Here is a 25,426-nt window from a genome sequence, read left to right as displayed (position 1 = left end):
ATGGCAAGATGGTGGATTCTCTCAGGGAAAACAGCACTCAAGTAAGTGAGTCCACAATAGTGGAAGTTACTGAATTAGACATTAAGATCCTGGACTCTAAACTGAAAAAACTGTTATGGTAAATTGGCAGCAATCTTCCAAACTTTGCAGATATTTGTCAATAGAGTTACTGAAGTAGAACACTAAATATCTGAGATGGAGGAGGAAATAAAAGGAGCCTTGCTGGAAACCACTAACTAAAGACTGCAGTAGCTTCCTACAAGGTAAAATGGGTTGTGAAACAGTGGCATAGCCAGACAGCCAGTTTTGGGCGGGCCTGAGCCCAAAGTGGGTGGGCACAAAATTTTCTCTGCTCCGCCCTACCTCCACCTCAAAATATAAATACTTTAGCTAATGAGGATCCTCAAGCTCAGTCAGCTGAAGACTTTCTCTGAAGGTGGCCAGAACTCTCTTTTACCAAGCTTGGCAGGCAGCAGCAATGACCCTAAGCCACTGATGCCAGCACCCCACACATGCTTAGCTGTCGATGGCTCAAGGATGCTGTTGCCAGAGCTTGGTAGAAGGGCGTTCTGGCAGCCTTTGGAGGAGGTCCTTAGCTGGGGATGCCTGGGAATCCTCACCAGCTATACAGCAAGGGTTAGGACTGTTGTAAGACCTACTTGGCCCAGGTCAGAAAATAAAGGAGGGCTCCCCTCCCCGATTCCCTCTCCTCTTTGCCTCCCTTCCAATTTTCCACCTGCCATTACTATCACATCAACAGAACCTCACCAAACACAGAACAAGGGATCACAAATTAGAAATAAAAATATTTAGACAAAAATTGAAAAGGAACCCCAAGAAGTTAAACATAGCATTACTGCAACACTGGAGACACAAAACATGCATTTCCTTTTCTACAGAACACAATACAAAGACATTTCCTATGCACATTTCCAAAAGCTAACATATTCCATTTAAAACATTTGAAATAAAATGCTTTGTTTCTACCTTTGTTGTCTGGACATTTTATTTTTCCATCTTGCTGGTTCCAATTTCTCTTTTCTGCTTTCCTCTCTGCCGTCTGCTAATTCTTCTTCAAGCGGCTGTAGTCCATTTGTCTTTTCTCCTCTCTCCTGTCTGTTCCCTCAATATTCCTACCTCTGACATGTTGGTCATTCCTTTGTAGCTCTTTTCTGCCTCTCTCTCACCCTTCTTTGTCTCCTTTTTACTTTTCAATTACCTATCAAATTTCCATCTTCTTCTTTCACCCACTAGCTCTCCCATTCCCCATCTTACTCCTCCCCATCCCTACTTTCTCTTTTATCTTTAATCTACTCCCCATTACCATATTTCTACCCTCTGTAATCACTATCTCTCATTCATTTCCTTGCCACCCCCTCCTCCCCCTCTTGCCCTCTCCCACAGGGTTCCACCATTCCCATCATCTTCTCCCTCCACCCTTCTAACCAGCATCTGATCCCCTCCCCACCCCACCATGGTAGCCTTATATTTTCCTGCCCCTTCTCTCTTCATTCCTGTTAAATAGTAATAGTAGTAGTCCTCTCCCCCATGGCCCAGCATTTCCCCCCTCACCACCTACTGTGTACCTCTCATCCACCTCCATGTCTATCTCCCCCTCTCATTCCCACTGTCCAACGTCTCTCTCCCCTTCCCATACAGCATATCTACCTTCCTCCCCTCTACCAGCATGTCTAACATTTCTCCCTTCCCTCCACCCCTATGCCCACCATTTTGCCCTCCTCTCCACCTAGGGTTACCATTTTGTGTCCTCTGAAAAAGAGGACACATGTCACGCCCCCTACCCCGCCCCCGCCACACCTCATGTCCCGCCCCGCCACGCCCCCTTCAGGTCCGGGTTCCGCCCCTATTCCCCCCCCACCCGTCACATAGTCCCCTCCCCCCCATCACATACCCCCCCCTCACTTACTGGTGGTCTAGTAGAGTCTTCTCTTCGGGGCAGGAAAGAGCCCCCTCTTTCCTGCCCGGAGCGCTGCCTGCCCTTTCCTGCTGCATCCTCCTCGGTATGGCTGGGGATTCAAAATGGCCACCGAGAGTTGAAGCGGCCTCGCGAGAGTTCAACTCTCGGCGGCCATTTTGAATCCCCAGCCAGACCGAGAAAGATGATAGACAGGGGAGGCAGCGCTCCGGGCAGGAAAGAGGGGGCTCTTTCCTGCCCCGAAGACGTCACTAGACCACCAGGGAACATGGTAAGGAAGGGGAGGGGACGGGAGACCAGGTCACCAGACCCACGGCGCCGATCACACGCGCCTGCTCGCACCCGCGCCCACGTTTGTCCAGAAATCCGGACAAACGTGGGCGCGGGCAAAATCCGCCGGACGCCCCGGACATGCCCTCAAAAAGAGGACATGTCCGGGGAAATCCGGACGTATGGTAACCCTATCTCCACCCCTATGTTTAACATTTCTCCCCCTCTCACCACCTATCCCCTCTCTATGCAGCATGTCTCCCTCTCCTCCACCTCATATGCAGCCAAGACTTCTCCCTTCCTGACCCCTCCACCCCTTTACTGGATCTCTCCCTTCTTCCCCATGTAGCTTCTCCCCCACCCACCATGCCTCATCATTCCATCTTCCCTCCTCCCTGTGCAGCATCTTTCCTTCCATCTTCCTCCCCCCCCCCCCCCCCCCCGGTGCAGCTGCTGTCCCCGTCTTCCCTCCCCCATTCCAACATCTTTTCCCCATCATCCCTTGCCCCGTGGCGTGCCACAACTTTCACCCCATCTTCCCTCACCCTCGCAGGCCCGCCCAGCAGCGATTCCGATCACAGGCAGCTCCTTCGACTCGCACACGCTGCCTGCCGACTGCCGCTCAAATCTCCTTGCAGCTACTAGCAGCGCTAACCCGGAAGCTCAGAGGAGAGGCTTCCGGGTTAGCGCTGCTAGTAGCTGCAAGGAGATTTGAGCGGCAGGCAGCGTGTGCAAGCCGAAGGAGCTGCCTGCGATCGAAATCGCTGCTGGGCGGGCCTGCGAGGGTGAGGGTGAGGGAAGATGGGGATGAAAGTTGCGGCACGCCACGGGGGAATGGATGATGATGGGGACCGGAGCCTCCAGTATCGCTGTGCTGCTGGGCGGGCCTGACCCCAAATTGGGTGCGCCCAGGCCCACCCGGTCCCACCCGTGGCTACGCCCCTGTTGTGAAATAGTAACTTGTGGTTTGTAGGTCTCCTGAAATCTAATGCCAGTGGTGAACTGTTAGTTTTTTTCAGAGAAATAGCTACTTGACAAATTTCTCCTGCAAACTCTGTTGAGTTAGTGTACAGATCCTGATGGAGAATGGATGTTCTAGGATATTGATTGCCAAAATATTCAACTATGGGAAAACTATATGGGGTGGGGGAGGAGGTTGTTTCCCTATCTTTGAAGATTATTTCACAAAGTGGCTACGAAAGTGAAAAACCTTTTTTCCAGATAGTAAAATTAGTTGAGAAATAGATCAGTTCTGTGCTCCAGTAACTACATTATGCTGTCTGATATTGCCAGTGCTTTTCTCTGTAAAGTTGATAAGGAGGTAGAAATCCCAGATTAGCACCAAAGCCAATTGGTATTATCTGATAGTGACCCATTGTGGTGGGAAACCCAAGGGGAGAGGAAAGTCAAGATAAGAGATAGAATTGATAAACCTGGGTCTCATACCTTCAGGGGGAGAGAGAGATACATTAACCTGTACACTTCTAAGCCAGTTTTGCTTTTTTACCATACATGGTTTATATCTTTGGAGTACATCATCAAATAGAGGGGATATCCTGTAGGCGTCATACTGCAGGCTAGTTATAATTAGGCTGCAGGGAACAAGAACTGAACATAATTGATCAAATCATTTTAAAGTAGATAATTAAAACCAGATTTAAAACTTGAATTCTAAGATGACACATTCTGTAACACGTCACAGAATTTGGACAGAACTCTTTTGCTGTTCCACTGCAGTTTTAAGAACTATTGATTCGTTTTGGTTTAAGTAATGAGACCAAAGAGCAGCACATGCACAACTACTATGGAGAGACTGCTGCATTTGCAGTGATCTTCAGCCAGAATCTCCTTATGGGCCATCAAATTGTCTTACCCCATGTTACTGTGTAATTGTGAACTTATGACCTGCAGAAGGTTACAAGTTGGCCTAAACTGTAAGACTGTGGAAGGGATTTAGAAGGCAAAGGTGCCATTTACATGTTTAGAAAGCTGATTTGCAATTTTGGAAAAACTGTTCATTGTATGTACATGAAGCACTGACCTTAAAACTGGATGTGTGTTCCCTATTTTGCAACAGAAATACATATATACTTCAACAATTTAAATGTTGCATTTATGCTTGCTCCGAATCACACGTAACTGTTGGCTAGCTGCTCATTTGGAACTGGGATTTGGAGGCATTATTTGAGGGGAGGGGTTAATTGTGATTACCTCTCTGGTGTAAACAAACCTGAAAAGCAAAAAATTTACTTTTCAGCTAAGCTGTTAATGGCAAATGTTATCAACATAGGACGTGTTATTCTACTGTTAACCCCAGTTAAATCAGTTGTGTACACAAAATCATACATCCATTATCCAAACACAATTTGACTTATCTGGTTCCAAGAATATCTAGTACTAATGCATATACAATCCAACAAGGATCTCTTGTTTAGCAAAGACTATTTCACGGTTGTGAATTGCTGCCCATTTTGTTTTTGGATTTGAGAAAATTAAGATCCCAGGACAATGCAGTTTAACAACTTGAAATAATTTTGCGCCCTTCTGTAAATTTGAACAAAACACTCCAGAGCTTGGGACATTGTGAGCATGATGTTTTCCCTGTAGTGATCAACTTCCTTTTGGGTTCATCTTTCTGATGGTAGTGGCTGCCAGCCTTTAGCTTCACAAAGGGACCTTTTTACTAAAGTGCCTTAGATTTTGCACTTAATGCACAGTAACAGCAAAGATTGATGGGCAATAAGTTCAAAGCCAGCACGGCAAATATTGGGGGCATGCCCAGCATGTCTTTTGCTGTTCCCACTCAGATATGTTAAGTAGCGTGTGCTCACAGTGGTTGCAATTAGCATGGAGTCACTTAGTGCCTCCTGTTATGTGCCGCACGCTGACTCTACCCATGCCCTTCCTAGTTTCTGCCCCCCTAAAACATGTGCTTAATGCATAAATTGGCACATACTGTTAAACCACTGAGGATCCAGTCACCGCGCTTGTGTGGTAGCAGTTAATGTGCACTAAATTGCATGTTAACTGCCTAACACATGTTAGTAAAAAGGCACCAAATCTGGAGCATGGGGTGGGATGCTGGACACCGAAAGAATTGTGCAAAAAGACAGGAACAGATTGTTGATGCTCGCCAAGATTTCCCAACTTGGGAACAAGGCCAGATTGCAACAGGGTAGCTGGCTAGGGTCCGATGAACGTGAAAATCTGAATTGGAGGTGGAGAGAAGTCCCAAAATAGAAGAAGAGAAGAGCAAGTGTCTATATGGCTACGTTTTTTTATCTTGCGTCTGTGAAGACTGTGTTTATAGACAACCAAAACTGAACTGGAATGGATTTATTTGGATGAGAGAGAGAGAGGGTTCCCCTACCCCTCAGGACTCTCAGAAGGTAAGGTGTGTGGTCTCCCCCTTCATAGCTGTAACCTTGGATACTGCTAGGAAAGACTGACACCCAGGGGGTTCAGTATATTTACAAAAAATGGCTTATCATACAGATTTGAAAATAAGCTAGGTCAACATGTTAGCACACCTAACGAAAACATGGACTGGTCCCAGGTTTCTCTCAACTATGCTAATGAAAGGGTAATGTTTTAAGAATATGCATTCATTATCAGATGAATGGTAAAGCATGACAGATGAGCTCATTTTCAGTTTGCATAACGAATTTGGGGGGGGGGGGGGGGGATGAGCTGAGTCCTCATTTGTTTTGTTTGTTTTTGGCATTGCTTGCAATACTGCATATAGGGCCAGACACAGTTGAGCCACATTGAGAGGGGGAGATCCAGTATATGAGGCACCTCATATGTCATGTTGAAACTTTGACAAGCAGCCAAACAAGCCTATCTTTGCCTCCCTTCACCCAAATTCCATGGCTGGTATGTCATCAGCTGCTGACTAGGAAAATGAAAAAACGCAGAGCGTAACACTGTTTGTCTCCTGCATTCAGACAGAGGATCAGAAAAAAGGTGCTAGCTCAAGAAATTGTTGTTTATTTCTATCAGAAAAATTACTTTTATAAAAATAATCTCTGACTTCCTGGTTGAGGGTCTAGAGCCAGATGATACAGCATAGTGAGGGTGGGAGAAAAGCCCAGAAGAAGAGGGTGAAGAGGCCCAAGAAGGCCATTTTCCTCAGTTTCAAAACTCTTAGGCTCTGTTGATCCAGACAGCCTGCACGCTGAAAATGGAGAGAAAAGGAGCCCAAAGAATGGGTTCAGAACAGCCCACCCTGCTGTTTTGGTTTCAGTGGAACCTATTATGCAAAAACAGAACAGAAGAGAAAACCTTATCGTCAGCATCTCTGCAGCTCCCTTCTGCTGCTGTCTCGGTGTTTGCTCTAAGCCTTGCTGCTACTCCTACTCTAAGTTCAGTGTCACTGCCCAGTTGTACTGTTGCTGGTGCTGTTCTAGCACTAACTGCTGTTGTCTGACATGATCAGCTGCCTTGCTATGCTCTTTTTGCCCACACTAGGGTGTTCCCCCCCCCCCCCCCCAATAAAGAAATGAATAAAAAATATATTGTTTTCATTCTCTACCATTAGTTCCATGGGCTGTTCATGCCATTGCTTGTACTCTGCCCCACTTGGGAGGTAGTTACCATGATGGGGATCCTTGCAGCCCCTGTCAGGGGAAGTGAGGCCCCCTGGACCTGCTGGCTTTGGAGCCCACTGTTTGGATCGGGTTAGTGCAGTCTGAAGTCAGAACAGGATGCATCTTGGGCCATCATCTGCTTGGAGTCGAGGGCTATGTGCCTGACCCTGTTAGTGCTTCTCCCCCTTGTGAAGGAGAAGGCTATATGTCTGACATCACTCAATCTCCTGTATAAGCCTATAGTGAGACCTCATTTTTAATACTATTCAATTTTGGATGTAGTCAGTCCATAAGTTAACTATTGCAATGGTCACTGGTCTTTATTGTAAAGCATATGAGGACAAATGTAAAAGATATAAATATGTATATAATGGAGGAAAGGCAGGAAAAGAGAGAGATGTTAGAAACATTTAAATATTTCCAAGGTATAAATGAACAGGAAGAAAATGCACTAAAGGTAGATCCCTTTCAACAGAATGGAATGAGGGGCTCTTAGGTTTCCCTGAATTACTCTTGGACTACCCCTCTTCACCCTCATCCTTTCTTTACAGAAAGGTAGTGGATTTGTAGAACAGACTTTCAATAGAGGTGGTAGAGATGAGGAGAGTATCTGAATACAAGAAAGCATGAAACAAGCAGAGAAGATCCCTGAGGAAGAGGAAGGGATTATGGAGCTGAATTAGTATGGATGGGCAGACTGGGTAGGCATTTTGGTCTTTTTCTGCTGTCATGTTCTATTGTTTCTATATCAGTTTCCAACTTCTTCTAACTTCCGTTAGATCAAGAGTATCCATGGAAAGCAGCATGATTTGCCCTGACCCTCTTATTCCTCCTCTTCCTTTAAAGGTGAAAAATAATACACCTTGGAGACTGGGGAATCTATTTTGGAGATGCTTATATTTTTAGCGGATTTTTTCAAATGTATCCATAGAGTCTTTGAAAAATTTATAAAGTGCAAATTTTGGTGTCTCACTTAATTCTGCAATAGTTACAATTTACTAGCAGCAGTAGTCTAATGGTTAGAGCGTTGCTTGAAAACTAGGGAAGCCTAGTGATCTTGGGCAAGTCACTTAGCACTCCATTGCCTCAGGTACAAACTTAGGGCCCCTTTTACTAAACTGCGCTCGTGATTCAGGCGCGGCAGATGCAACAGAGCCCATTTGAATTGAATGTACTGTGTTGCATTTTCCACGCCGGGAATCACTAGTGCGGCTTAGTAACAGGGACCTTTAGATTTATAAATGTAAGTCCTCCTGGGACAGGAGCTGAATGTGACTTGCCTAGAGCTACAACTTAAAAAGGCCGAAGCTAAATCCAAACTCTTACCTTGCAATTTATTAGGAATCAATAAATTCTTCTCACCTTGTCATTAGTGCATTCAACAATTTATTAAAGCTTGACAAGTTCAGTCTCACGGGCCTTATAAATTATGGCTTCTTTGAGCTGCCCTTAAATATACTGACTCTCTCCAGAAAGAGAGTTACCAATTTCCGTAACAGCTTCATGTATAGCTTCAAAATTAAATTCTTTAATATGCACTAAAACTGGTTGAATACAGATCTGAATATCATCTTTTCCCACTAAGCAGCCTTGGGATGGATTTCTTTATCATGAATCTACTGTAACTACATGAGGTTTTGTAAAAGGTTGAAGTTTTATCTTTTTAAGAAGTTTGTTAGTTGAATTAGTTTTTAAAGTTTAAATGTCTGTTCTAATACAGTATTAGTGTGTTTCTTATTTTGAGGTTTCTAACCCGCATTGAACTGATATTCCTGGATGATTCCATTATATAAGACCCATATTGTATTGTATTGTAAAATTGAATCTGGAAACTGAAAGGCCCATTTTGATTGCTGGCAGAATACTTCCCAGCTCTTAGATCCTCATAGACTGTCCAGTGAGTCATGCAGGATGATTGTTTTCTCTGAGTTCGCAAAGATGACTCTTCCTCCTCTAAGTATGTCATCCATAGGCACTCAAGCTCCTGTCACCATCCAAATGAGGTAGAGGGAATTGTATGAGTCATTGTCGGGGGGGACTCCAAGGACACTTCTCTAGATGCTGCCTGAGCAGAAAACAACGTGTGATCCAGCAACTACAGGACACCTAGAGTCACTGGGGAAAACATTCTGACAATGAGTGATTGTTCTCAACCTTGAACTTAATGGTTAAGCGGATTATTAATGCCAGAATTAAATTTAAACTTGCAATTTAGGAAACAAGAAGCAACCTTGCAGCAAGTAGTGAATTCTAAAGACAAACTAAGGTATGGAGGTAAAAGGATCAAGTTCAGCCTGCAGGCTGCTTTTGTTTGTCCGCTATCTTGAATACTTCATAGTGTGCAATTGGGTGCAGATTAGTATTCTCTTAAGTATAACAAAGGAGCACTGTAGCATTTCTTAAAATAACATGCCTTGCCTAGTAAGAGTTTGTGGTTTATTTTCTCTTCTGTTTTATGGTTATTTGGAAAAGAGGCATTCTGTTGATCTAATGTACTGTACTAAAAGTTGATGTACTGGGAAAGTATGTTCAGGCAAATTCACTGGAAAGTGACTCGAATTATTTTTGCAGATTTGCTGTAGTAATTAGAAGATAAATCTAAACTAACTGGTTTTCTGTAATGTCATCTTTTCATTATGCAAAAACATAGTAGTTTTACATACTAGGAGAAAATAAAATATAGTTAATATTGCTGTACTATTTCAAATACGGAACTATTAAAGCTGTAAATAGTTTCAGAATGTAAATGTGTGTGTATATATATGTAATTTATGTGACATGTAGAATCAATAGCCATCTCATAACATTTGTTATTTGAACAACCACGAAATATCTTCCAGGGAATGCTGTATAAATGTCTTCATATGGTTGAGAAATAAGTATCTGTAGCCAGCTGAAATGCAGTGCCGCTGCTTTCATAGTAGTCAGTTGAAAAGACCCAGTCTTATAGAATGCCTTACCTTTTTCTTTATACAGTATTTATAGTTTATTGAATTCCTGTGAACAACTAAAAACATATTTTATACACACCTTTTCCAAATAGAGCTGGTTGTTAGAGAGCAGTTATCTGTTGGAAATAAATGTTTGGTCTGTTTTATTGTATATATTATTTTTTAAAAACCATATTTGAACTTATGTATGTGGTTATTCTTTCCAACCTAGAGAATGTTGGAAAGTTATTTAACATAAGGAGTAGAGATGTTTGTCTGGGAGCAAAATAACTCTCTGAAACTTCAGTAGTATAGGACCAGATGTGGTGTGGGGGAAAGACCTGCGAAAAGACATCAAGTTCAAAAAAGGGCTATATTGGACCTGTGTGTGAATCCAGAAAAAATAAAGCTTTTCCTCTGTAGCAATGCATTCTATAGGGGAAACAGTTCATCTTAGGCAGCACAGAAATTTTGATAAACTGAAACACAGCAATTAGGGAATTGCTGCTTTCAGAGTGCCTCTCTCTTCTTCTGTATTCTCCTAGTCATAGACACACACACAGCCAATATACCGCCCCAGGGCCGTGCCTAGGGTCTCTGGTGCCCCCTTGCAGACTATCAGTTGGGCCCCCCCCCCCCCCCCCCGGTGAAAATGATCGCTCACCACTTGCCACACTGACAGGAATTGTCAGCAATATTCTTAGAAACAAATTGCTATACATTGTAAAATAATATAGCAGAGGTAAATTCTCAAAGTGGACATATTCCAAACACTAAAATGAAAATAAAATGATTTTTTTCTTTCTTTGTTGTCTGGTGATTTTCTTTTTCTGATCATGCTGGCCCAGTATCTGATTCTGCGGCTATCTGTCCTCTTAACTCCGTTTTCAGGGCTTCCTTTCCATTTATTTCTTTCCTTTCCTCCTTTCTTCTTCATTTCTGGTCCTCAGCTTCTGCCTATTTTGTTTATCCATGTGCAGTTTTTCTCCTCTCTTCCTTTTCCCTCATTTCATCTCCTTCATCTCTCTTCCCTCCCCTTTATGTCCAGCAATTTCTCCTCTCTCCCTGAGCCCTGCCATCCATATCCATCCATGCCCATCTGTCCCCTCCCCCTTCCATTCATCCCTATCCATCTGTCTCCTGCCCCCTCCATTCATCCCTATCCAGCAATTCCCCTCTCTCCCTGAGCCCTGCCCTGCAATCCATATCCATCCATGCCCATCTGTCCCCTGCCCCCTCCATTTATCCCTATCCAGCAATTCCCCTCTCTCCCTGAGCCCTACCCTCCCATCAATCCATGCCCATCTGTCCCTTGCCCCCTCCATTCATCCCTGACCCTATCCAGCAATTCCCCTCTCTCCCTTCCATGAACCCTGCCCTCGCATGCTCCTCTCTCCCCTGCCCTCTTCTCCCCCCTTCCAACATCCCTTTCCTTTTTTTTCTTTTAAATTTACCTCAATCCGGCAGCGCAGGCGCAGCGTCAGTGAAGGAGGCGGCGCTCCCGACGTGTCTAGCCTTCCCTTCGCTCATGTTCCGCCTTCTTCTGACGTCAAGGAAATGACGTCAGAAGACGGCGGAACATGAGCAAAGGGGAAGGCTAGACCTTAGACACGTCGGGAGCGCCGCCTCCTTCACTGACGCGCTGCCAGAGGGAGGTAAAATTAAAAGAAAAAAAAGGAAAGGGATCTTCTTGCTGCGGGAGGGCGAGGTAAGCATGGTGCGGCGGCGCCCCCCCAAACGATGGCGCCCCCCTGCCATGCGTACCCCGCTTACCGTATTGGCTCGGCCCTGTACCGCCCCATAGAAAGATGTACAAATACATATGTACAAACAGAACAAAGACACATTGGAAATAATTTTCTGAGGCTTGCTCTGCATCCCCCTCCCCCACATGGCAGACTATTAGTGATTCAGCTGTCTATTATTTTCTTATAAATTTTACTGTGAAACCTAGTGATAGTATTGTATAACTTTTTAAATGGTTGACTGTGTATGACCTCTCTTTCTATACATATACCAGATGGGAATAGAATATTCGTCTCACCACATGTGAATGTTGAACATTAATTATCAACCCAGGACCTCAAAGCTACCAAGCCTGGCTATTCAATATAGAATACTTGCTCTTTCTTTTAAGAGTGCCACTGCTTTTTTATTGGAGCTATGTACTTATCATCGGTCCTTTTTCTTTTATTTTATTGTAACGGGAGCACTACCAACCAATGTAAAAAAAAAAACTTAAGGAGAAAAAAAAGGTTAATTAGACAACTCACTGCAAGGCTTACGAGCTGAGAAGATAAGTACACAGCTGGGAGTGGGGCAGAAGTATGCGGTTCAATGAGAAAATATAAAATAAAAAGAATTAAAAGTATAAAATGTAATAGGTTGGATTTCTAGGTAACAATTTGGAAGATATTCTTGTCACAATGTGGGTGTTTTGAGCGGTGAGTTGTCTAATTAACCTTTGTTTTTTCTTCTTAAGGAGTTATTTTACATTGGTTGGTAGTGCTCCCGTTACAATAAAATAAAAAGAAAAAGGACCGATGATAGGTACATAGCTCTAATAACAATTGCACCTCCCTTGTCTGCTGGTTTTAATACAATTTCGTGCTAACATTGTCATGCAATCATGAAATTGTATTAAAACCAGCAGACAAGGGAGGTGCGATTGTCATACAGAATAGAGATGAATCTATATCAGAGGTTCAGAGACAGATTCTAGACAGACAGTATTATGTAGAATTAGAAGAGGATCCTACTCCATCACTCCAGAAAGAAATATTAGGATTAGTTAATTTTGCATATGATGCAGTGTCCCTGGAGAAGTGTAGTGGTTGGTGCAGTGCACTATGGAGAGGGGGACTCAGGTCCCTATCTCCCTCTAACACTTGTGGTGGAAATTGTGACCCCCTCCCAGAGTCACTAAAACCCTACTGTACCCACATATATGTGCCTCCTTTACCTGTAAGGGCTATTGTGGTGGTATACAGTGGGGGTAGTAGGTTTTGGATGAGTTTTGGAGGGCTTAGGGGACAAGATAGAGGAGGAAAGGTGAGATGTGTACCTGGGAGCATTTTTATGAAGTGCATAGAAGTGTCGTCTAGTGTGCCCCCATTGCTCTCCTGGGATGTCTGGGGGACCAGTCTACAAAAAATGATGGCTCCTCCTACATCCCAATGGCATGAACCTCTACACTTTGCACTTATTCGTCCAAAGTATAAAACCTTGCTCATAACAGTATTTTTCAGAAAAAAATGACGTTTTTCTTTTTCAAAAATGACCACTTTTTGTATTCAGATTTTGGACGTTTTGTGCAAAACGTCCAAAGTCTTAGATGCACTATCGAAAATGCCCCTCATTGTGTCTTAAAGGCCACATTATAGTGCGGAGGCTGTTTTTGTACTGGATAAGGATCTAACAGTTTTAGGTGCTCTTTTAACAAACTGGCCTTAGTGTGTGCTTACGCAGGTCATTCCTGTAGGCTAAGGCCATTTTTTCCGCATGGATAAATTGGCTGATTTTTCTATATTTTCAATTAATGACCACATGCTGATTTTACCATTAGCTCGTGGCCACTTATTTTTGTAGGCAGTAAGGGCTGACTTGCTAATCAGTTAGTGTGTGGTGATGTATCTGTGCTAACTGATTAGGGCAGAACATGCCTACTGTCTGCACCCGACCTGTCCCCAGCGCTAAAAAATAAAATCTGTGTTTTTAGTGCTGGGAAGCATGTGCTGATGCCAAAATTACCACAAGATGCTGGAGCTCACTCCGCAGTAAAGCATTTTAAGTTGTGATAAGCACTTGTTACTGCTTACCACAACTTACAAAAAGGACTCCTTAGATTAGTTGTTGACTTCTGTTCACAGAGATTTAATAGAGTTGCATCCTGTCCCTGACTGTCTAACTGCTACTGCAATTCGTTAGCATGAAATTAAAATAATGCTTGTCATATGAATCATTAAATATACTATAAATAGATATAATAATATATATATATTTTTAAATAAACTGAATAATTTTCCTGATAATTGAAGGACTATCGGGTGTAAACATTTTTATAATTTTGGGGTAGGACCATATGAATTTATATTACTTACTGTTAATTTTCCTTTGGTCTGGAAGTTTTCTTCTGTTTCTAGTTAAGTGAAAACCAATCTTTTGAGGCTATGGTGTCATAAGCCTTCATTCACAAAAACCTGAAAGTTTTTCCCATTTTCAACTCTCTCCATTCTTTTAACTAATCCAGCCATAATAGCACTGACTGCACTTGACCCAGATGCACACATTAAATCTCCTCCTTAAAGAAAACCTGTTACATGGCAACTCCTGGTGGACAGAATGAAAGTGCACATTGCATGATAGCATCTTTTCTCACTCCAAGGGACTGTCTAGCATCTTTAGCTGGCCAGAGACGCAGAAACCAGGATCAGTAAACCCATTTTTCAACTTACTTTCTTATGCCTTTAAGGTAAACTGTGTCTTAATCACTGTAAGTTAACTTGTTTCTCATTGCATCATTGCATGTGGGTGATGTTATTCAATGGAGCCTGGAGAGGGAAAAAGCTTCTACAGCGTAGGACAAATTCCAGATTCTTTTTGTGACACACCATCAGGCCCATTTTTGAAAGAGAAGGACGCCCATCTTTCGACACAAATCGGAAGCTGGGCGTCCTTCTCCCAGAGTCGTCCAAATCGGTATAATCGAAAGCTGATTTTGGGCGTCCCCAACTGCTTTCCGTTGCGGGGGTGACCAAAGTTCACAGGGGCGTGTCGGAGGCGTAGCGAAGGCGGGACTTGGGCATGCCTAACACATGGGCGTCCTTGACCCATAATGGAAACACAAAGGGCATCCCTGACGAGCACTTGGACGACTTTACCTGGTCCTGTTTTTCTTACGACCAAGACACAAAAAGGTGCCCAAACTGACCAGATGACCACCGGAGAGAATCAGGGATCACCTCTCCTTACTCCCCCAGTGGCCACTAACCCCCTCCCACCCTCAAATAAAATCTGTAAAAATATTTTGTACCAGCCTCTATGCCATACTCAGGTCCATCACAGCAGTATGCAGGTCCCTTGAGCAGTTTTAGTGGGTGCAGTGCACTTCAGGCAGGCGGACCCAGGCCCATCTCCCTCCCACCTGTTACACTTGTGGTGGTAAATGTAAGCCCTCCAAAACCCACCAGAAACCCACTGTACCCACATGTAGGTGCCCCCTCTTCACCCCTAAGGGCTGTGGTAGTGGTGCACAGTTGTGGGTAGTGGGTTTTGTGGGGCTCAGCACACAAGGTAAGGGAGCTATGTACCTGGGAGCAATTTGTGAAGTCCACTGCAGTTCCCTCTAGGGTGCCCGGTTGGTGTCTTGGCATGTCAGGGGGACCAGTGCACTAGGAATGCTGGCTCCTCCCATGACCAAAGGGCTTGCACTTATATTTTCAAACATGCCGGCTTATGCAGCATATTGATGTACAGAGAGGAACTGTCAGAACGGAATACATTTTCATCTGTTAGAGTAGTAATTTGTTCTGAATTGTAATTAGTGTGTCATTTGGAGGGGCTGGTTATAGGGGCTCCTAGCACCCTAGCAGACATTGTATTTGTGCAGAGATTTTTTCACCTAGTAAAGGGCCACCTGTTAAGAGAATCAGGTGTTCAACGTTCAGAGTTTCTCTTTATTACAATTTATTTTTAAACATTAATCGGGTTGAGACCCGGGAGCATTTAACATCTTTTTTCCTGTGGGTATATCAAAAGAAAAAGATGATATATGGGAACTTTGTTTTGTGGAACGCAGTGGTATATTATAAAAATGCACTTGATTTTTTTTATTACTACTGTTTCAAAGACAGGTATTGAAATATTATTCAAAGGTATCTTCAAGTCTGATTGTAAAAGGCTTTTTCTTTTTTGGAATATTTGTCTCCCGGCTGTGTGTTTATATGTATGTAATATATATATATATATAGATGAGTGTGATTTTATTATGCAGGCAAACAGTACACTGCTAAAATACAAAATACAGTAGCAAGCAGCACACTATTAGCTGCGAAGTTCATACAAAGTTAATTATGTTCAGTGGAAAAGAAATCTGTTGACTGTCTTCTATGTGAATATTCCATCACTGTTTCATTATTGCTACAAAGTATTACATTTGCTTTAAACTTTGATTGTTTTAATTTGTTTAACCAGACCTTACATTCATATGATAATGCTTGTTAAACTCAAAGGTGAAACCTAAAGGTGGTTAAACAACTTGATATAAACTGTGTTTGACTTTACTTGTTTTGTACTACTTTGGGACTTACCGATCTGTACATCTGCTGTCTAGAATTTTGGAAGTTGGAAATGAGGAAATAAAAATTAAGTTTTGCATATAATCTGTAGAAGTTGTTTACTTTTGCAGTGTGTGTATGGATGCCTGCATGCATGTGATAATGTTTGAATAACTGTCTATACTTATGGCTATGATTTCTGAACATGCTGCATCATTATGGGACAGACTTTTAAATGCCCAGTTGGGTATATATGCTAATCTCAACTTTGTTAAATGTTTCAGACATATCCATCTACTTGCTCCCATGATGTTACTGAATTCTATTATTTTGTCTAACTGTATTTTCAAATGTAAGCCACATTGAACCTGAGTTTCCTTGGGATAATTTGGAATGTACATGTCAAAAATAAAATAAAATCCTTATCCTCCACCTTTTAAGGCACTGCCTGTTCAACTGGATGGTGATGGCACAAGGAAATCAAGTTTGGTCCATTGAAGACTAACTCAAAATAACTTGTTCCTTAGCTGGGCTCTAGTATTATCATATTGAAAATGCAACCATACCATGCCTTTGTGGTTATGTTACACTAATAAGGTAAATGTTTAACTGGCTTTCTTGATTATATAACCTTTAGATACACGGCTAGGAACAAAAACACACATTTATGGAATATCACAATTCCTCATGTACAGCCACAAAACAACCTTTTAGGGTGGATAGTGTTTACAATGAGCTCCTTTTATTATCAACCAGATAAGAGATATTAGTTTTCAGTTTTGGCACAATATCAGGCTTATTTTCGAAAGAGAAGGGCGCCCATCTTTCGACACAAATCGGGAGATGGGTGTTTCTCCCAGGGACGCCCAAATCAACATAATTGAAAGCCGGCGCCTTCAACTGCTTTCCGCCGCGGGGACGACCAAAGTTCCCGGGGGCATGTCGGAAGCGTAGCAAAGGCGGGACAGGGGAGTGCTTAACACATGGGCGTCCTCGGCAGATAATGGAAAAAAGAAGGACGCCCCTGATGAGCATTTGGCTGACTTTACTTGGTCCATTTTTTCTTGTGACCAAGCCTCAAAAAGGTGCTCGAACTGACCAGATGACCAACGGAGGGAATCGGGGATGACCTCCCCTTACTCCTCCAGTAGTCACTAACCCCCTCCCACCCTCAAAAAAAAAAAACTTTAAAAATATATTTTGCCAGCCTCTATGCCAGACTCAAATGTCATACCCAGCACCCTGACAGCAGTATGCAGGTCCCTGGAGCAGTTTTAGTGGGTATTGCAGTGCACTTCAGGCAGGCGGACTCAGGCCCACCCCCACCCCCCCCCCACCTGTTACACTTGTGGTGGTAAATGTGAGCCCTTCAAAACCCACCAGAAACCCACTATACCCACACGTAGGTGCCCCCCTTCACCCCTTAGGGCTACGTTAGTGTTGTACAGTTGTGGGTAGTGGGTTTTGGGGGGGGGTTGGGGGGGCTCAGCACCCAAGGTAAGGAAGCTATGCACCTGGAAGCAATTTCTGAAGTCCACTGCAGCAGTGCCCCCTAGGGTGCCCAGTTGGTGTCCTGGCATGTCAGGGGGACCAGTGCACTACGAATGCTGGCTCCTCCCACATCCAAATGGCTTGGATTTGGTCGTTTATGAGATGGACGTCCTCGGTTTCCATTATCGCTGAAAACCGGGGACGACCATCTCTAAGGTTGACCTAAATGTTGAGATTTGGGCGTCCCCGACCGTATTATCGAAATGAAAGATGGCTGCCCATCTTGTTTCGATAATATGGGTTTCCCTGCCCCTTCGCGAGGACATCATGTGAGGAAGCCCTCATGAAAACTTGGGCGCCGTTCGATTATGCCCCTCCACGTCATCACAAGAACAAAATATAAGAAAACCAAATGGACTGCATTAGGGACGTGTAGCCCATTTAGTTATATTTAAAAATGAGAGAAATGCATGAAATAAAATATTTACTTTTATTATTTTGACTTATAAAACCACTTGTCCCTGAAACATGCTTAAAACAGAATAATCCATTTTTGTATCTAAAATGTAAACTTCTACAGAAGAGATGAAGTGAAGATGTGATTCCATGTGCTGCAGTGAACGGAGAGTTAATTTTACTTCCATTTAACTTCAGTGTATTCCATCTTCATTACATCAGGTTTCCCAAGGCACTGGTAGATTACAACAGTTAAGATGAACCCATCAGGAAAAAAGGATATCCTCACTGAGATTTGGCCTTGAATTACTGTATTCTGTAGAACAGTGTAGAGAAATGAACCCAAAATGCAGAGAGTTTATTACTGCTGTTTCTACCAGCTACAATAATTTTTATGCTGTTTTAGTGATTTCCAGTTTTATTTCATGATATATGTATATAGGGGAAGCTTTCAAATAAATAAAAAACCTGTCATAAAAAAAATCAACACATAGGCACTCATAAGCATTTGCTATTGTTTTTATATTTTTATTTTATATGTCATCATAAGCAAAAATAAAGGCATATAGCACAGCACTGAAAACCACAATACAGCTTTGCAAATAAAGCAAGCTGTGGAGCACTGACAACATTGAATATAACCCTCCTTCCCTTCACAGACTACTCAAATACCCCCCACCCCCGATTCCCTCCTGAGAGAGAGCATGCAAAACTAAGGAGGTTTAATAAAACAATAGAAACAGCACACGTTTGCTGTTGTTTTCAGTAGCGTCTGTGAATGTTTTGCATCAGTCAGTATGGCGGCAAGCTCCGCCTACTGGCTTCAGTTCACACAATGGGCCAGATAGGCTCATGCTGTCTCCTGTTATCAAACCTCCTTGTAGCCACCAATGCTTGCACTCCCCAAGTATGCTCAGTTTGTGCATGAACTGAGCATGTTCGGGGAGTGCCGGTATTGGCCAGTGGAGCTGTCTTGCTGACTTCCTCGCTCCTGAGGCAGCATAAGGAGGATGGGGGCTGCTTAGGCATTGGATTTCATCCACTGGTGGTGCTTCGGCATCCCCACCAGCAAAGGTATGATATCTAATGTGGTGGATGGAGAGAGGGAGAGGAAATGTGTGCCTCCCACAGTTTACCCCTGTTCTCCTTCCCATTCCAGTTTCCCCCAATGGACTGCTGGCAATGCCCCACCTTTAATCGCACAATTAAAACTTGTGATTGAAATGCATCCCTGATGATTACTCATTGACCAGTCTGCAATCATCTGCGAACCCTGATCTAGCTTTAGTATTAAATCATGAAGCTGTGATATCAGCATAGACCTTTAAAGCCCAACTGTTCAATAACTCACCCTAAGGTTGCAGACATACATTAAAGAGAAGATGTGAAAGAGAGGATCCTTGGAGAACTCCGCATTTTACAGGAAGAGGTTTAGAGCTCAACTGATTCAAAGCTGCTGCTGTTGACCTATCACTGAAATACCTAGCTCTAGCACCTAATAAATCACAGAATTTAATAATCAAAATATCAAATTGAAAACTGAAAATAGATCAAACATAATCATTCCTTTATCCTTGTATTTTGTCCTATACCACCAATAATGTAGGTACTACTCCACTGCTGAGCCAAAAATTGAACCTGATCCAAAATAACAACCCTCCTCACAAACTCATTTTTAAAAATATTGTCCTTTCAGTTTTCCAAAAGTTGGAAACTTGAAATTGGTCTATAATTAGCACAGTCCAGTTCATTCTCTTTCATTATTGAAGTAGTAATTAAACACTGCAATTTATTGGGGAGCACTTCATCCAACTTAACACCTAATAGTCAGTCTATCCACAGTAGAAAAGTTAATTCTCTAATGTATGTCATAAAAGCCTTTAGAATTGGTCCTCCTCTTTCTCTCCCCCTTTTTTTTTAATGTGTTTCTAGTTGTGGATAGTTGTTTTTTGAATGTGAGCTCCAGTTTTGTCATGTTTGTAACTGTTGTTTGTTGAACTGTGGTGCGCTCTTGCTTGTATTGTATTATGATAAAATCCAATAAAAGATATTAAATATAGAATTGGTCTTAATCTGCAGAAGTTTTTTCATGTGTTGGGCTCAGTTGGATGATGTCACTTACTTGTGAGGGCTTGAATCTTGCTGTCAATGGTGAACACACACAAAAGTAACTTGGGGGGGGGGGGGTCTTTTAGTAACGCACACTAGCATTTTTAGCGTGCACTAAAAACGCTAGCGTGCCTTAGTAAAAGACCCCCTTGATTAATAAGAAGGGAAGGAGAAATAACATTTATTTTGAAACATTCTTAAAATGTTACCAATTTGTTTAATAAAGAATAAGACTCAATGTAATTTATATATAAAAAAAGGTTTTACCTGTTTTCTGTTTATGGAAACTTTCTTTTTAATGTAATCAAACTTTTTGAGTTTGCATTGTAATCCTATTTTTAAAATTTGTAAGCAAAGCTTATTTTTATTCCTCATTAGAATGCAAGCTTTATATCCAGCACTAAGTTCTAGATGAAGTGACTTTCTTCTTGTCTGATAATTTCTTATACTTCTGAGCTTTCCTCCGCTGTTGTAAATGCATACCTGTTAATTATTCTCTGCTACAGAAGAAGCAGCTCTTTCTCACAGAACTGCACTAGGTCATTGGGGGGGGGGGGGGGGGCACTTATATTTCTGGAACCTCCAGTCTGATTTGGCTCATTTTCAAACTTGTATTTTTGACCGGTTTTCCCTTATGCCAAATTTAATCTCAAATCCCATCCCCTTTCCCTTTCCTTTTCAAGGGGGTTATATCTTTAAGCAAGCAGATAGACATTCTCAATTCCTTTTGCATTATTCTTTCCAATTTTTGTAGGGTTGGAAAGAATAATTGAGGCAGAATATCAGGCCATTAGTTTTTTTTGGGCATTAAGATCATGTTAAAAGTAATCCAGTTATGGGAGAGACTAAGTGCAAAAGGGCCTACATGCGGCCAGCATGCGCCAAATTAGCATTACTCTCCAGCTACCGTATGCCCTGGGCGGTTATTCTGAATTTGGCGCTCGTCGAAAACATGTAGTAGAAAATATTTTCTATTTTCTACTGCCTGGTGCTTACCCAACGGTAAACTGCAGTGGGTGTGCGCTGCACGCCTACTTCCCAGGTAGCACATGGGACCTTGCTACTAAGTGAATGGGCGGTGGTAAGGTCTCAGGCCGAAATTGGACATGTGCTGGTTTTTATTATGCATGTCTATTTTCCAGCCCCTTAAAAAAAGGCCCTTTTTCCAGAATGCAGTAGAAACTGGCCCGGCGCGCGCCCAAAAGACACGCTCGCACAGGCTACTTTTTGCTACAGCTTAGTAAATGGGCCCCTCAGTTTGGCGGCCGAAGGATGACTTCTGGGTAGGATATTTGTAGAACATTTTATTACAGGTTTTCTAAAATGTCAAATTAAGTTTCATCTTAGTATTCTTTAGGGGCTCATTTTCAAAACAAAAAAAGGTCCAAAAAATGTCATAAAGTGACAGAAGTACATAAGTGTTGCTATATTGCGACAGACCAAAGATCCATCAAGCCCAGAATCCTGTTTCTAAGAGTGGACAATCCAGGTTACAAATACCTGGTAAGATCCCAAAACAGTACAATACATTTTATTCTGCTTAGCCTAGAATTAAGCATGGATTTTCCCCACGTCCATCTTAATAATGGCTTATTGACTTTTCTTTTAGGAAGCTATCCAAGCCTTTTTTAAACCCCGCTAAGCTAACTGCCTTTACCACATTCTCTGGCAATAAATTCCGGAGTTTAATTACACGTTCAGTGAAGAAATATTTTCTCCTATTTGTTTTAAATGTACTACTTTGTAGCTTCATTGCTTGCCCCCTAGTCCTAGTATTTTTGGAAAAAGTAAACAAGTGATTAACATTTACCTGTTCCACTCCACTCATTATTTTATAGATCTCTATCATATCTCCCCTCAGTTGTCTTTTCTCCAAGAGGAAGACAACCCCCTACATAGGGGCTACTTTATAAGGAAGTGTGACCTCTAGTGTTATTTGCATGAGTCTGCTGCTAGGAGCGCCATTTTCCTAAAGTTGCCAGACTGGGCAAGAACTAGTGGGCCTCATTCCTTCCTAAAGTCCCCCCCCCAGACCATCACTGGCGATGGGTAGAGAAGGGTCAGCGGGACCTGGGGAGGAGCTCTTGAGCCGGGAGGGGGGAGAACCCTGCTTTGCAGGTCTGGAAGCATTGGGCCATGGGAGTAATGCTACTTGCGAGGTGGCTTGCAGTCAGCGTTATTCTTCTTACATTGGATTCAGCAACCTTCAGTACTGAGATCCTGCGTATTGCTGAATCCCACAGGAAATTGAAGAGTAGTGAAATACAATCTTTTACTACATCTTGATGAATTCCCCCTTATTCTCAAATAGCATTTCCTAACTTGTATGGTCAATTTTCTAACATTCTCTGATTTCTATTAAGTTAATGTAATTTCTCATTACTTGAATTCCCGCTTTTGTTTCCATTACAATTCTAAAGTCAAAGTAAGAGGAAAAGTCATCAGAATTCTAAGACTAGTAGTCTTTTTTATGTTTGTTTGTTTTTTTTTTTTTAAGAGATAACTATTGTTTTGATTTTTTTCATTTGTCTGTTCAATTTATATATTACAGTGATGAGCTAGGAGAATTTATGGAAATGAAAGGTGCCAACAGCCCAGGGATTTTTGTATTGACCACAGGCCTCAGTAAACCTTTCATGCGACTGGATAAATACCCGACGTTACTTAAGGAACTGGAACGACATATGGAGGTACCATTTTCTTAGCTTCAAAATTTTGTGTTAAAATTAACTGTACTGAATCAGTGAGTTTAAAACAGAGCCTTCAACCAAGGCTCCAAACAGTGAAGCTTGAGCCATAGTATGAAGAGTTATGGAAATTTGACAAACAGAAAGAAAGAAAATCATGCAAACCTAGAGACGACAGTTGTTCTCCCTCCCCCCCCTTTTCATCATAATGAGTGGTATTTTGTGAAATAAAAGGAGCAAAATCCAGGAGACTATGTATATATATATAAAAAAAGAATAAACCAGTGGTTTGCATTTCATAATAATGTTCAGTGAGCTTTAGGAAAGTACTGTAGTTACTTAAAGCAATTAATTGAAGAGCAGAGATAATGGCAAGAGTAATAAAGAGAAGACAAGACAGTTCAGATCTTAACTTATTATCGAGTTTCCAGTTGAATAGACATATGGTAGGAATCGGATGCTAAAGGCTACTAGAGCACCAGACATATATTTTCCCATACTTTTCAGATTTAATTGTCTGGGAAAAATAGACATTGATGAGAACTTAGAAGAGGTACCCCACTTTCTGCCCAGAGAAAAGGTAGTGGTCATTATAAGGGCAATTTTCTATTGCTGGACACTCACATTTATACATTTCTTGCACGTGTAAATATCCAGAATACTAGCACTACACGAGTAAATGTACATTTAACTTGTGAAGATGCCATCAGGGCACCTAAGCACTATTCTGTAATGGTATGCATAAGTGGCATAACACATAAATGCAAGGGGGACATACACATGGTTGGGCAGTGAGTGGGGTCCCACTTATGCAAGTGGCTTACAGAATACTGTAAGTTATGCGTGCCCCTGCTGCATTTAGGTGTCTGCAGTTACGCTGGGTCTATGGCTGGTATAACTGCGGACATGTAAATGTAAGCTACACTGATTTTTGGGTTACATTAGTATTCTATAACTGACTTTGAACACTCATATGTTGGTATAGAATAGGGTCTCACTGCACGCCACCAGGCACCCACTTAAAGAGTTGTCCCCCTTAGTGTTGTCAGCTGAATGATATTTTGATCCTATCCTCTTTTCAGACTCTTCCAGTTGAGTATGTTGCTTGTATTGCCGCATTAATTCAGACTGGATGCATGAAACTTAGACTATTTTAGACATTTCTTGCTATGAAGACTTTTGCTGGCACTATTCCACTGTGTTTTTATGTACCGCCAAATATGTGGATTATATCTTGATTCAGTGTAAGTGTAAGCTTGCCTGGAAATCAAGCCTAGATCAGCATCTCAAGGTAACATTAGTGCACTGATTTATGAATTATGAAGCTAGATGAAAATGACCATAGAATAGATAGACTGTGACCTATAATAATGAACTTTTGAAAGATAGCTTCTCACTGAAAGAACATTTAGAGAACGAGATGGTTGTAAAATAGTCCACTGAAGTGAACTTAGGAAAGGTGGTAGTGAAATATTTTGCAGACTGAGCTTTTCATGAATATGAAAAGGTACATGTCAAAAGAGCATATATGTATTTATATATTAGCTGTCACCTGGTCATCAGTTACAAAACATATTCCCTTCGTCTGTGAATCCAGCACTCAGTCTTCCAAGTTTACCAAGTTTGAAGTTTATTAAAACTTATTATACTGCTCAAAAATACCTAGGTGGTTTACAATACTAAAATCAAATAATTAAAATATGAAAGGAACGCCAGTCAATAATAGGAAAGGAGAGAGAAAAGCAAACAAAAAACAGAATACAAAAGAAAAAAAATCAAACACTCATACTACTCATACATACATAGCAGATCCAGATCTCCTGGTAGACAATCCAAGAGACAGCAGACCAGTGAAGTAGCCCAAAATCAAGGACCAAAAGCTGCTAAAAATAAAAAGACCTTCATTTGTCCTTAACACAGGTAAGGACTCTTCTTGCCTAACACCTATAGGCAAGGTATTCCAAAGCTGAGGTCCTGAGATAGAGAACAATCTCCTCCTAAAAATTTGCACAAGATGACCTAAGGGTCTGAGCAGGGCCATAGCTAACCAAAAAATTCAAAAGGTTCTGCAGACCACCAGTAGTTAAAACCTTAGAGATCAAAAAGAGAACTTTAAAGGTTATTCGACAGTTGACCAGGAGTCAGTGCCCCTCACAAAGGGGGGGTCACATGATTGAATCTCCGAGAGCCAGTTAAAAGTTTAATGGCGAAATTCTGGACAATCTGTAAACGTCTTATATCTGATTGATGTAATCTACTATGTAAGAAATTGCAGTATTCTAAGCAGCTAATTACAAACGAACCCACAGAGCTGAAATGGTAAAAGACCATAGACTGAATAAAGCATCCAAAGCTTAAAAAAACGTAACTGGACTACCCAAGAGATCTGAGCTTGAAAATTCAAATTCTGGTCTAAAAGAACTTCCAGAATATTCACTACAGGTTGAAAAGAAATACAATTTCTAGTAATTGTCAAAGGTACCTAAAGTTGGGGCGTTCCCAACCTAGAGAACAAAACCCCCGATGTTTTACCTTCCCCCTCCTTCCCACTTACACTCCTGACCCCTGTTGTTTTATTAAGATTTGTCTCACATATTTTTCAGTTTTCATTCTAGGTGAGTTATATTCAAATACATTGGGTATTTCCTTGTGTGGCTCAGCTCTCAAATCTTAAGAGGGTCTT

General features: G+C 42.0%; 1 protein-coding gene across 4 annotated transcripts in view; it reads left to right on the top strand.

Annotated features, from left to right (window-relative positions):
• Positions 1–25,426, top strand: part of ARHGEF7 (Rho guanine nucleotide exchange factor 7) — a 443,279-nt gene that overhangs the window by 274,937 nt on the left and 142,916 nt on the right. For all 4 annotated transcript variants that reach the window (XM_030201536.1, XM_030201535.1, XM_030201537.1 and 1 more), the window contains one exon: positions 22,608–22,746. In XM_030201536.1, the coding sequence (XP_030057396.1) occupies positions 22,608–22,746 (139 nt within the window). The remainder of the gene's footprint in view (positions 1–22,607; positions 22,747–25,426) is intronic.

The sequence above is a fragment of the Microcaecilia unicolor genome, chromosome 4 (genome assembly GCF_901765095.1).
Source record: "Microcaecilia unicolor chromosome 4, aMicUni1.1, whole genome shotgun sequence".
In the NCBI taxonomy this organism is placed as follows: Eukaryota; Metazoa; Chordata; class Amphibia; order Gymnophiona; family Siphonopidae; genus Microcaecilia; species Microcaecilia unicolor.
The sequence above is the reverse complement of the archived record's forward strand: the minus strand, read 5'-3'. Positions and strand labels throughout refer to the sequence as shown.